Genomic DNA, 12,530 nt, shown 5'->3' with positions numbered 1-12,530 from the left:
CGACGTTTAGTATGTGTTCCTTTACTGGTCAGAGCATTGAGTATAGGGGTTGGAAGGTGATGTTGCGGCTGTACAGAACATTGGTTCGGGCACTTTTGGAATAGTGTGTGCAGTCCTGGTCGCCCTCCTATCAGAAGGATGTTGTTATGTAACTTGAAAGGATTCAGAAAAGATTTACAAGAATGTTGCCAGGGTTTGAGCTATAGGAAGGGGCTGAATAGGCTGGGACTATTTTACCTGGAAGAACACAGTAAGCCATGCAGCATCAGATAGAGAAGTCAACGTTACAGGTGTAACCCTTCTTCAGTCCTGAATTCCAGCATCTGCATTTCTTTTTGTCTCTAACTATTTTACCTGGAACATGGAAGACTGAGGTTTATAAAATCATGAGGGGCATGGATAGAGTAAATAGACAAAGTATTTTCCCCTAGAGTCGGGGAGTCAAAAACTAGAGGGAATAAGTTCAAGCTGAGAGAGGGGAAAGATTTAAAAGGGATCCGAGGAGCAACTTTTTCCACTCAGGGTGGTGCTTGTACAGAATAAGCTGCCAGATGATGGAGTAGAGGCTAGTACAATTACAACAATTAAAAGACATCTGGATTGGGTACATGAATAGGAAGAGTTTAAAAAGGATATGGGCCAACTGCTGGCAAATGGGACTAGATTTCGCTCAGATATGTGGTCAGCATGGACAAGTTGGACAGAAGGGTCTGTATCCATGCTGTACACCTCTATGGCTGTAGCTAAACAATCAAAAAATTCTTCCTGATTCACTTGTGTTTTTCCAAATGAAAGTTTATCTTATCTCTGACAATGGCTTTCAATATTTCCTCACAATGGATCATGAAGTGACTAGTCTGTAATTTCATGGTGTAACCTTCACACCCTATTGAATCGTGGGAGACCAATAGCAAACTTTGAACCATATGGTACTACTGCTGCATCCAATGAGGATCGAAAGATAATGACAAATGCCTTGGCTATCTTCACCTTTATCTCTTGTAGTCACAACAGGAATTCTAGTTGAATTAGAGGAGTTCGCAACTTAAGTAATAATTTTTTCAATACATCACCTTCCTCTTCTCTTTTACTGGAAAATCCACATTATCCATTTCCTTTGTGAAAACTAAAGGTGAAGCAAGTCTGTCATAATGATCCAACATGTGCTCAGTACAAGTCACTCACATTAAAAAAAAATCAGAAATTGATCACAGGAAGAATCACACAGCAGCAACCACAATCACTGCATGACTCACCTTAATATTTACAAAGCTAACAAGGAAATGAAAGTTTATTTCAGATATTTATTCTACCTTGAATTAGTCCACTAATGCAAATACTATACCTAGAACTGCTTACACATATTGTGCATGTGTATCAGTTTTAATGCAAACCGCTGCATCTTACTCATTCACAGGCAAGTTTGACATTTAACACACAAATCAGCTTCAGACCTTAATTTCTACTCAAGCGCACAGAAGCAACAGCTATAGCTTAATCTATAGCCCAACATGTAAGCAGTACCTTTGCAGCTGGTTGCAAAGAATTGCAGTTTGTATTCTGACCCATCATGTACTGTAACCCATGTTAACTCAGCAATTTTATTGCAGGATCCTTATAAAGTTATGCAAACACTAAGAAAAGGCTGAGGCTAAATCTGTCTCCAGGCAGCAGGCTGTCTGAGCATATTCACTGGCATCACAGCACTGCAGACTCAATGGAGCAACAAGACTTTTAAAGCAGTGTTGTACTATCAGCCACTCCCAGGACCAGAACCTTCAAACAACCCAGTCACAAAACGGTTGAGAATTGGTGTGCACCCCTTTGCCAGGCTCCATACCTACCCTTCCTTTGTGAAGTGTGCATCTCACAGAGGCCATTTTTAGAAGGCATCCAAATCTTCTTTAGAGGATTTTGAGTGAGTTCCAGATGCGAATTTGCCATGTTAGCCCTCGTTCCTTTGTCTAGCTGCAAATTTAAATCCACACTGCCATCGATGTGGTTTGTCAACGACCTGCCTTGCTGTCTAGGTTGCTCCCTCTTCCCTGTTTGCAGCCATTTATTGAGCACTAGGCAATAGCAATGATCATGTCACGTGAAACCAAACTGCAAACTACCACAAATATCCTAAATCACGGGCACTCAGATTATAAAGGTCAAAATGTACAATCCAAAGTCTACGTCAACAAAGTCAAGCTAATATTTTATAGCGATCTTAAATAAATACAGCTGCCATAGAACTTTAATCACTCTGTTCTGGCAATTTCCTTTTTCTTAAATTCTCTACTTCTTCAAATATTATCTGCACTTTTGTTCAGATTGGTATTTATTTAAAAAGTTATTTTAAAAATCTAATTACACAGAAAGTTACATTTTTACACAGAATCTCATGTGTATTTGTTCCCTGAATTATTTCTTGGCAAATGCTTGTTTTATACAATCACTGGATACTTTCTGTGCCAATGTACAAGGTACACACAAGTTTTTCTAAATGTTGCATCATTGCGGGTTCATTCCACGTTGCAGGATCCCAGTGGATCTCTCACGTGGGAAAATCATGTTCATGTCAAAACAGCCAATGCTGGGAGTGTTACAACGCGAGCACCAATCAGCCTGCTCACGGCAGGAAACATATTGCAGAATAACAGATGTTGCTTAACTCTGAGCAAGTTACCAATAGACACCGAGCAAAGCAGCCGAAAGAAACCAAGATAGCACACAACCTTCGAAATGAGGTAAAAACAATGACTGCAGATGCTGGAAACCAGATTCTGGATTAGTGGTGCTGGAAGAGCACAGCAGTTCAGGCAGCATCCGAGGAACAGGGAACACCACGTTTCGGGTAAAAGCCCTTCATCAGGAATAAAGGCAGAGAAATGAACCAGTCCAGTCAACACCATTGCTCACTCAGTTCTGTTAAAACAACAGCACTCATTTCACCCGGAATAGTCCAAACCAATTCACAAAAACACAGTGATAGAAACACTCAAATTAAGAACGAAGACTTTTGAAAGCAAAGTGGATTTTATTGCTTTTCTTTTTAAAGGTGAACAGGGGAATGAGTTTACGGAGGCAAAAATTTACTGCAGACACTGGAATCCAAGGTTAGACAGACAGGAGGCTGGGGGAACACAGCAAGGCAGGCAGCATCAGGAGAGACAGGCAGGAGGCTGGGGGAACACAGCAAGGCAGGCAGCATCAGGAGGGACAGGAAGGAGGCTGGGGGAACACAGCAAGGCAGGCAGCATCAGGAGAGACAGGCAGGAGGCTGGGGGAACACAGCAAGGCAGGCAGCATCAGGAGAGACAGGCAGGAGGCTGGGGGAACACAGCAAGGCAGGCAGCATCAGGAGAGACAGGCAGGAGGCTGGGGGAACACAGCAAGGCAGGCAGCATCAGGAGGTGGAGAAGTCAACGTTTCAGGTATAACCCTTCTTCGGAGGCAACAGTCTCAGAGTAGGATGGAGGAGAATCAGTGACCAGTTTTAGAATGAAAAGTGGCAACAATGTGCGAGAAGCTGGAGTCAAAACAATGACAGAAAGAACAATTCTCACCGAGGATGAAGATGTGGCATGGAGCAAACTTAGGCAGATCTTCATGAGTTTGTGTATGGGGGAGGGTTTCAGAAAGCAAGGCTTAGGGCATGAAGATGGGCTGACCAGTGGAAGGACCAGGAAACATGTGGCAGAACTTGTGGAGAATGAGGAGAGCTTCAGAACAGTCCTGGCTTCAGGCTCTGGAATCTTCAAGCATCCAGAAACATGGAGGTGGTGAAGGGAATAAGGGGACTGCGTCAGTCAGTGTCATGGAGTTGGAAATATCATGAGGTTTATATCACACACAACTCCAACTGATGGATGCAAAATAAGATGATACTGGAAATAAGAACTGAAATAAGTTAGCAATATTCCCCAGGAGAAAGTGAGGACTGCAGATGCTGGGGATCAGAGTCGAGAGTGTGGTGCTGGAAAAGCACAGCCGCTGAGGCAGCATCTGAGGAGCATGAGAATCGACATTTTGGGCATAAGCACTTCATCAGGATTCCTTTTCCAGCACCACACTCTCGACAATATTCCACAGGTCAGGAAATATCCTAGGATAGGAAGAGTCAAGGTTTCAGGTTAATATCTCTGTCTCCATAGAGTTAAAAGTCACACAACACCAGGTTATAGTCCAACAGATTTATAGAACATAACAGCGCAGTACAGGCCCTTTGACGCTCGATGTTGCGCCGCCCTGTCATACTAATCTGAAGCCCATCCCACCTACACTATTCCATGTACGTCCATTTGCCTGTCCAATGTACTTAAAGGTGGTCAATCTACTACCGAGGGAACAGGAGAATCGACGTTTCGGGCATTAGCCCTTCTTCAGGAATGAGGAAAGTTGGTCCAGCAGGCTAAGATAAAAGATAGGGAGGAGGGACTTGGGGGAGGGGCGTCGGAAATGTGATAGGTGGAAAGAGGTCAAGGTGAGGGTGATAGGTCAGACTGGGGTGGGGGCGGAGAGGTCGGGAAGAAGATTGCAGGTTAGGAAGGCGGTGCTGAATTTGATGGATTTGACTGAGACAGGCTGGGGGGAGGAGAAATGAGGAAACTGGTGAAATCCGAGTTCATCCCTTGTGGTTGGAGGGTTCCTAGCCGGAAGATGAGGCGTTCTTCCTCCAACCGTCGTTTCGCTGTGGTCTGACGATGGAGGAGTCCAAAGAGTCCTGTAAAAACGCCATCCCATTCTCCCAATTCCTTCGACTCCGCCGCATCTGCTCCCAGGAGGACCAGTTCCAAAAACGCACATCCCAGATGGCCTCCTTCTTCAAGGACCGCAATTTCCCCCCCGACGTGGTCGACGATGCCCTCCACCGCATCTCTTCCACTTCCCGATCCTCCGCCCTCGAACCCCGCCCCTCCAACCGCCACCAGGACAGAACCCCACTGGTCCTCACCTACCACCCCACTAACCTCCATGTACAGCGCATCATCCGCCGTCATTTCCGCCACCTCCAAACGGACCCCAACACCAAGGATATATTTCCCTCCCCTCCCCTATCAGCATTCCGTAAAGACCACTCCCTCCGTGACTCCCTCGTCAGATCCACACCCCCCACCAACCCAACCTCCACTCCCGGCACCTTCCCCTGCAACCGCAGGAGGTGCAAGACTTGCGCCCACACCTCCCCCCTCACCTCCCTCCAAGGCCCCAAAGGAAACTTCCATATCCGCCACAGATTCACCTGTACCTCCACACATATCATCTATTGCATCCTTTGCACCCGATGTGGCCTCCTCTATATTGGGGAGACTGGCCGGCTACTTGCGGAGCGTTTCAGAGAACACCTCTGGGGCACCCGGACCAACCAACCCAACCACCCTGTAGCTCAACATTTCAATTCCCCCTCCCACTCCACCAAGGATATGCAGGTCTTTGGACTCCTCCATCGTCAGACCACAGCGAAACGACGGTTGGAGGAAGAACGCCTCATCTTCCGGCTAGGAACCCTCCAACCACAAGGGATGAACTCGGATTTCACCAGTTTCCTCATTTCCCCTCCCCCCACCTTGTCTCAGTCAAATCCATCAAATTCAGCACCGCCTTCCTAACCTGCAATCTTCTTCCCGACCTCTCCGCCCCCACCCCAGTCTGACCTATCACCCTCACCTTGACCTCTTTCCACTTATCACATTTCCGACGCCCCTCCCCCAAGTCCCTCCTCCCTATCTTTTATCTTAGCCTGCTGGACCAACTTTCCTCATTCCTGAAGAAGGGCTAATGCCCGAAACGTCGATTCTCCTGTTCCCTAGATGCTGCCTGACCTGCTGCGCTTTTCCAGCAACACATTTCCATCTCTGATCTCCAGCATCTGCAGACCTCACTTTCTCCTCAATCTACTACCGATGCAGGCAAAGCATTACTACTTTGCTGAGTAAAGAAATTACCTCTGACATCTGTCTTATACCTATCTCCCCTCACTTTAAAGTTGTGTCCCCTCATGTTTGCCGTTCCCATACTTGGAAAAAGGCTCTCCCTATCCACCCTATCTAACCCTCTGATTATCTTTTATGTCTCTATTAAGTCACCTCTCAACCTTCTTTTCTCTAACGAGAACAGCCTCAAGGCCCTCAGTCTTTCCTCGTAAGACATTCCTTCCATACCAGGCAACATCCTAGTAAATCTCCTCTGCACCCTTTCCAAAGCTTCCATATCCTTCTGATAATGTGGTGACCAGAACTGTACACAATACTTCAAGTGTGGCCGTACCAGAGCTTTATACAGCTGCAGCATAACCTCCTGGTTCTGGAACTCAATCCCTCTATTAATAAAGGCCAAAACACTGTATGCCTTCTTAACAACCTTGTCAATTTGGGTGGCAACTTTCAGAGATCTGTGTACATGGACACCAAGATCTCTCTGCTCATCTGCACTCCCAAGAATCTTACCATTAGCCCAGTACTTTGCATTCCGATTACTCTGGCCAAAGTGTATCACCTCACACTTTTCCACATTAAACTCCATTTGCCACCTCTCAGCCCAGCTCTGCATCCTATCTATGTCTCTCTGCAACCTACAACATCCTTCATCACTATCCACAACTCCACCGACCTTAGTGTCGTCTGCAAATTTACTAACCCATCCTAAGCCCTCGTCCAGGTCATTTATAAAAATGACAAACAGCAGTGGACCCAACACCGACCCTTGCAGTACGCCGCTAGTAACTGGACACCAAGATGAACATGTTCCACTAACTAAAACCCTCTGTTTTCTTTCAGCAAGCCAATTACTGATCCAAACTGCTATGTCTCCCACAATCCCATTCCTCCACATATTGTATAGTAGCCTACTGCGGAGAACCTTATCGAACACCTTGCTCAAATCCATATACACCACATCAACTGGTTTACTCTCCTCTACCTGTTTGGTCACTTTATCAAAAACGTCAATAAGATTAGTTAGGCATGACCTACCCTTCACAAAACCGTGCCGACTGTCCCTGATCAGATTATTCTTATCTCGATGGTTATAAATCCTATCTCTTATAACCTTTTCCAACACTTTACCAACAACTGAAGTGAGACTCACTGATCTGTAATTACCAGGGTTGTCTCTACTACCCTTTTTGAACAGGGGAACCACATTTGCTATCCTCCAGTCCTCAGGCACTATTCCTGGAGACAATGATGATTTGAAGATCAATGCCAAAGGCTCGACAATCTCTTCCCTTGCTTCCCAGAGGATCCTAGGATAGATCCCATCCGGCCCACGGGGACTTGTCTATTTTCACACTCTGCAGTATTTCTAATGCCTCTTCCTTGTGAACCTCAATCTCTTCTAGTCTAGATGCAAGTATCTCTGTATCTTCCTCGCCAACATTTTCATTTTCTATAGTGAACACTGTCGAAAAATATTTATTTAGTGCTTCCCCTATCTCCTCTGACTCCACACACAACTTCCCACTATTATCCTTGATTGGCCATAATTTAACTCTCGTCATTCTTTTATTCCTGACATACCTATGGAAAGCCTTAGGGTTAACCCTGATGCTATCTGCCAACAACTTCTCATGTCTCCTCCTGGCTCTTCTGAGCTCTCTCTTTAAGTCATTCCTGACTTCCTTGTAACCTTCAAGCGCCCTAACTGAGTTTTCACATTTTGTTCTAACATAAGCCTTCTTCTTCTTCTTGACCAGGGATTCCACTTCCTTAGTAAACCACGGCTCACGCGTTCTATATCTGCCTCCCTGCCTGACAGGTACATACTTATCTAGGACACACAGGAGCTTTTCCTTGAATAAGCTCCACATTTTTAATGTGCTCATCCCCATTCTATGCTTCCTAAATCTTTCCTAATTGCATCGTAATTTTCCTTCCCCCCCAGCTGTAACTCTTGCTCGGTGAAGTCCTATCCCTTTCCATCACTAAAGTAAACCTGACAGAATTGTGATCGCTGTGTCCAAAGTGCTCACCTACTTCCAAATCTAACACCCAGCCAGGCTCGTTACCCAGTACTAAATCTAAAGTGGCTTCGCCCCTTGTAGGCCTGTCTACATACTGTGTCAGGAAGCCCTCCTGCACACACTGGACAAAACTGACCCATCTATAGTACTCGTACTGTAGTGATCCCAGTCAATATTTGGATAGTTGGTTTATTTGGAAGCACTAGCTTTTGGAGTGCTACTCCATCAGGTAGTTGTGGAGTCCAAAAGCTAGTGCTTCCAAATAAACCTGTTGGACTATATCCTGGTGTTGGGGGATTTCTAACTTTGACAACCCCAGTCCAACATTGGCATCCCGAAATCATGTCTCCATAGAGATATCACAGCTTTTGTTTTCTTTATTATCAAGAGAGAACTGATCAGTCTGTTCCCTTGCCAACCCCCCCCCCCCCCCCACCACCACTGCAACGTTTCTTTAAAACAAATTTGCATTTATGTAGCACTTTTAACGTGATAAACTGTCTACGTTTTATAGGAAAGTCTTCAAATAAATTGACACTGATTTCTCCCTACTTAAAAACCACATAACTTGCTGCAATATGGTTTAATGGTTACCATTCAGCCCCTCTGTGACCAATTTGATCTACTGACCATTTTACATTTGAGAGTCTTCACAGTAATGACTGTCAATTTGACCATAAGAGCATCATAGATAAGCTTGCAGTGGTTACCACCTCCCAATTTTATCAATACCAGAGCAGTAACTGTTGCAGACAGAAGGAAGCTCCCACGAGATTTCTCCTCATTTGACCAAGGTCCTAAAGCCACAGCAGATTCAATCAGGAAGTAGTTGGGTTCTAATCTCTTATTTCGACTGAACTGTACCAAAGGAGTCTTAACATTATTTATAAGGATGCCACCAAGACTGAAAGGTTTTGAGGTATAGGGAAAGGCTGGGACTTTTTTTCCTTGGAGCGTAGGAGTTTGATGGGTTACCTTAGAGGTTTATAAAATCATGAGGACCATAGATAAGGTAAATGGCCAAAGTCTTTTTCCAAGGATAGGGGAGTCCAAAACTAGAGGGCATAGGTTTAAGGTGAGAGTGGAAAGATTTAAAAGGGACTTACGGGGCAACTTTTTCACACAAAGGGTGGTGCATGTATGAAATGAACTGCAAGAGGAAGTGGTCAAGGCAGATACAATTACAATGTATAAAAGACATTTGAACAGGTACATGGATTGGAAAGATTTAGGGTGACATGGACTATATGCAGGACTTGTTCAGTTTGGGAAACCCAGTCTGCTTGGACAAGCTGAGCAAAAGCATCTTGTTGCTGTGCTGTATGATTCAGCACAGAACAGGAATCGAGTCAAAACCCTTCTTACGACAGTGCCTGGGCTTTCCCACTGAACACAGTAGTTACTATCAGACTGTAACATATAGGAGGCTGAATGTCCCTATAGTGCAGAAGCAGGCTACTTGGCCTATCGAGGCAACACCAACCCTCCGAAGAGCATCCAACCTATACCCGCACCCCTACCTTATAACTCTGCATTTCCATAAAACCATAATATGTAGGAATGGAAATAAGGTCATTTTGGCCCATCAAGTCCATTCCACCATTCAATCATGGCTGATGAGCATTTTAACTCCACTTACCCACACTCTCCCCGTGTCCCTTAATTCTTTGTGAGATTAAGAATTTATCAATCTCTGCCTTGAAGACATTTAACGTCCCAGCCTCCACTGCGCCCCGTGGCAGTGAATTCCACAGGCCCACCACACTCTGGCTGAAGAAATGTCTCATTTCCACCCTAAATTGATCCCCTCTAATTCTAAGGCTGTGACCACGGGTCCTAGTATCCCTGCCTGACAGAAACAAATTCCCAGCGTCCACCCTTTCTAAGCCATGCATTATCTTGTAAGTTTCTATTAGATCTCCCCCAACCTTCTAAACTCTAATGAATACAATCCCAGGATCCTCAGCCGTTCATCAATTGTTAGGCCGACCATTCCAAGGATCATCCATGTGAATCTCCGCTGGACATGCTCCAGTGCCAGTATGTCCTTCCTGAGGTGTGAGGCCCAAAACTGGACACAGTACTCCAAATGGGGCCTTACCAGAGCTTTATAAAGTCTCAGTAGTACATCGCTGCTTTTACATTCCAACCCTCTTGAGATAAATGACCACATTACATTTGCTTTCTTAACCACGGACTCAACCTGCAAGTCTACCTTCAGAGAATCCTGGACTAGCACTCCCAGGCCCCTTTGTACTTTGGGTTTATGAACTTCCTCACCATTTAGAAAATAGTCCATGCCTGTATTCTTTTTTCTAAAATGCAAGACCTAGCATTTTCCCATGTTGAATTTCATCAGCTATTTCCTGGACCACTCTCCTCAACTGTCTAAATCTTTCTGTAGCCTCCCCACCTCCTCAGTACCACCTGCCTGTCGGCCTAATGTTGTATCATCGGAGAACTTCGCCGATGATACAGATCATTACTATATAAAGTGAACAGCTGCAACCCCAACACTGAATTCTGCCGGATCCCACTTGTCACTAGTTGCCATTCCAAAAAAGAACCTTTTATCCCAACTCTCTTCCTTCTGTCAAACAGCCAATCCTCAATCCATGCCAGTAGCTCACCTCGAACACCATGGGCCCTCACCTTACTCAGCAGCCTTCCATGAGGCACCTTATCAAAGGCCTTTTGGAAGTCTAGGTAGATAACATCCACTGGGTTTCCCTGGTCTAACCTACTTGTTACCTCTTCAAAGCATTTAACAGGTTTGTTAAAAGACATTCTGGCTATTGAGGGAGTGCAGCGTAGGTTCACAAGGTCAATTCCTGGAATGGCAGGATTACCTTACATTGAAAGACTGAAGCGACTGGGCTTGTATACCCTTGAGTTTCGAAGACTGAGAGGGGATCTGATTGAAACGTATAAGATTATGAAAGGATTGGACACTCTGGCAGTAGGAAACATATTTCCACTGATGGGTGAGTGTCGAACCAGAGGACACAGCTTAAAAATACGGGGTAGACCATTTAGGACAGAGCTCAGGAGAAATTTCTTCACCCAGAGAGTGGTGGCTGTGTGGAATGCTCTGCCCCGGAGGGCAGTGGAGGCCCACTCTCTGGATTCATTTAAGAAAGAGTTGGATAGAGCTCTCAAAGATAGTGGAATCAAGGGTTATGGAGATAAGGCAGGAACAGGATACTGATTAGGAATGATCAGCCATGATTATATTGAATGGCGGTGCAGGCTCAAAGGGCTGAATGGCCTACTCCTGCACCTATTGTCTATTGTCAGGCATGACCTCCCCTTACTAAATCCATGCTGACTTTTCTAATCTGACCCTGCACTTCCAAGAATTTAGAAATCTCATCCTTAACGATGGATTCTAAAATTTTACCATAACCGAGGTTAGGCTAATCGGCCTATAATTTTCCACCCTTTGTCTTGATCCTTTCTTGAACAAAGGGGCTACAACAGCGATTTTCCAATCATCTGGGACTTTCCCTGACTCCAGTGATTGTTGACAGATCATAGTCAGCGCCTTTGCTATTTCTTCAGCCACCTCTCTCAGAACTCTAGGATGTAGCCCATCCGAGCCAGGATATTTATCAATTTTTAGACCTTTTAGCTTTTCTAGCACTTTCTGTTTTGTAATGGCTGCCACACTCAACTCTGCCCCCTGATTCTCCTTAATTGTTGGGATATTACTCATGTCTTCCACTGTGAAGACTGACACAAAGTACTTATTAAATTCTTCAGCTAATTCCTTATCTCCCATCTCTAGCCTTCCTGCATCATTTTGGAGCGGCCCAATTTGTATATTTGTCTCTCGTTTGTTTCTTATGTATTGAAAGAAACTTCTACTATCATGTCTAATATTACTGGCTAGCTTACCTTCATATTTGATCCTCTCCTTCCTTATTTCTCTCTTTGTTATCCTCTGTTTGTTTTTGTCATCTTCCCAATCTTCTGATTTCCCAGTACTCTTGGCCACTTTATAGGTTCTCTCCTTTTCTACGATACATTTCCTGACTTCTTTTGTCAGCCATGGCTGTCCAATCCACCCCCCACCCCCAACACCTGGATAATCTTTCTTTTCTTTGGGATGAACCTCTGTACTGTGACTTCAACTACACCCAGAAACTCCTGCCATTGTTGCTCTACTGTCTTCCCCACTAGGCTCTGCTTCCAGTCGATTTTTGTCAGCTCCTCTCTCATGCCCCTGTAATTACCTTTATTTAACTGTAACACCATTATATCCGATTTTGCCTTCTCTGTTTCAAAGTGCAGACTCAACTCTGTCATATTATGATCGCTGCCTCCCAAGTGTTCCCTTACTTTAAAATCTTTTATAAAGTCTGGCTCGTCACATAGCACTAAGTCCAGAATAGCGTGCTCCCTTGTGGGCTTCATCACAAGCTGTTCCAAAAAGCCATCCTGTAAGCATTCCATGAATACCTTTTCTTTGGATCCAACGGCAACATTATTCACCCAGTCCACCTGCATATTGAAGTCACCCATGAGCCCTGTCATGCCCTATCTATTTCCTGGGCAAGCCAAAAAAGACACGCATGTGAAT

The 12,530-nt window shown here is 44.9% G+C and overlaps 1 protein-coding gene across 3 annotated transcripts in view; it reads right to left on the bottom strand.

Annotated features, from left to right (window-relative positions):
- The window catches only part of LOC122561370 (6-phosphofructo-2-kinase/fructose-2,6-bisphosphatase 4-like), a 178,037-nt gene that overhangs the window by 68,771 nt on the left and 96,736 nt on the right, over positions 1–12,530 (bottom strand). The window contains exon 1 of one of the 3 annotated variants that reach the window (XM_043713127.2): positions 1,845–2,061. The exons of the other annotated variants lie outside the window; for them this stretch is intronic. Within the exon in view, the coding sequence (XP_043569062.1) occupies positions 1,845–1,944 (100 nt within the window). The 5' untranslated portion in view covers positions 1,945–2,061. Of the gene's footprint in view, positions 1–1,844; positions 2,062–12,530 lie in introns of those variants that run through there. 3 annotated transcript variants of the gene reach the window in all.

The sequence above is a fragment of the Chiloscyllium plagiosum genome, unplaced genomic scaffold (assembly GCF_037043375.1).
Source record: "Chiloscyllium plagiosum isolate Xiang-an unplaced genomic scaffold, Cpla_swu_hap1 HiC_scaffold_14, whole genome shotgun sequence".
NCBI lineage: Eukaryota > Metazoa > Chordata > Chondrichthyes > Orectolobiformes > Hemiscylliidae > Chiloscyllium > Chiloscyllium plagiosum.
This window is presented reverse-complemented; position numbering and strand designations above follow the sequence as displayed.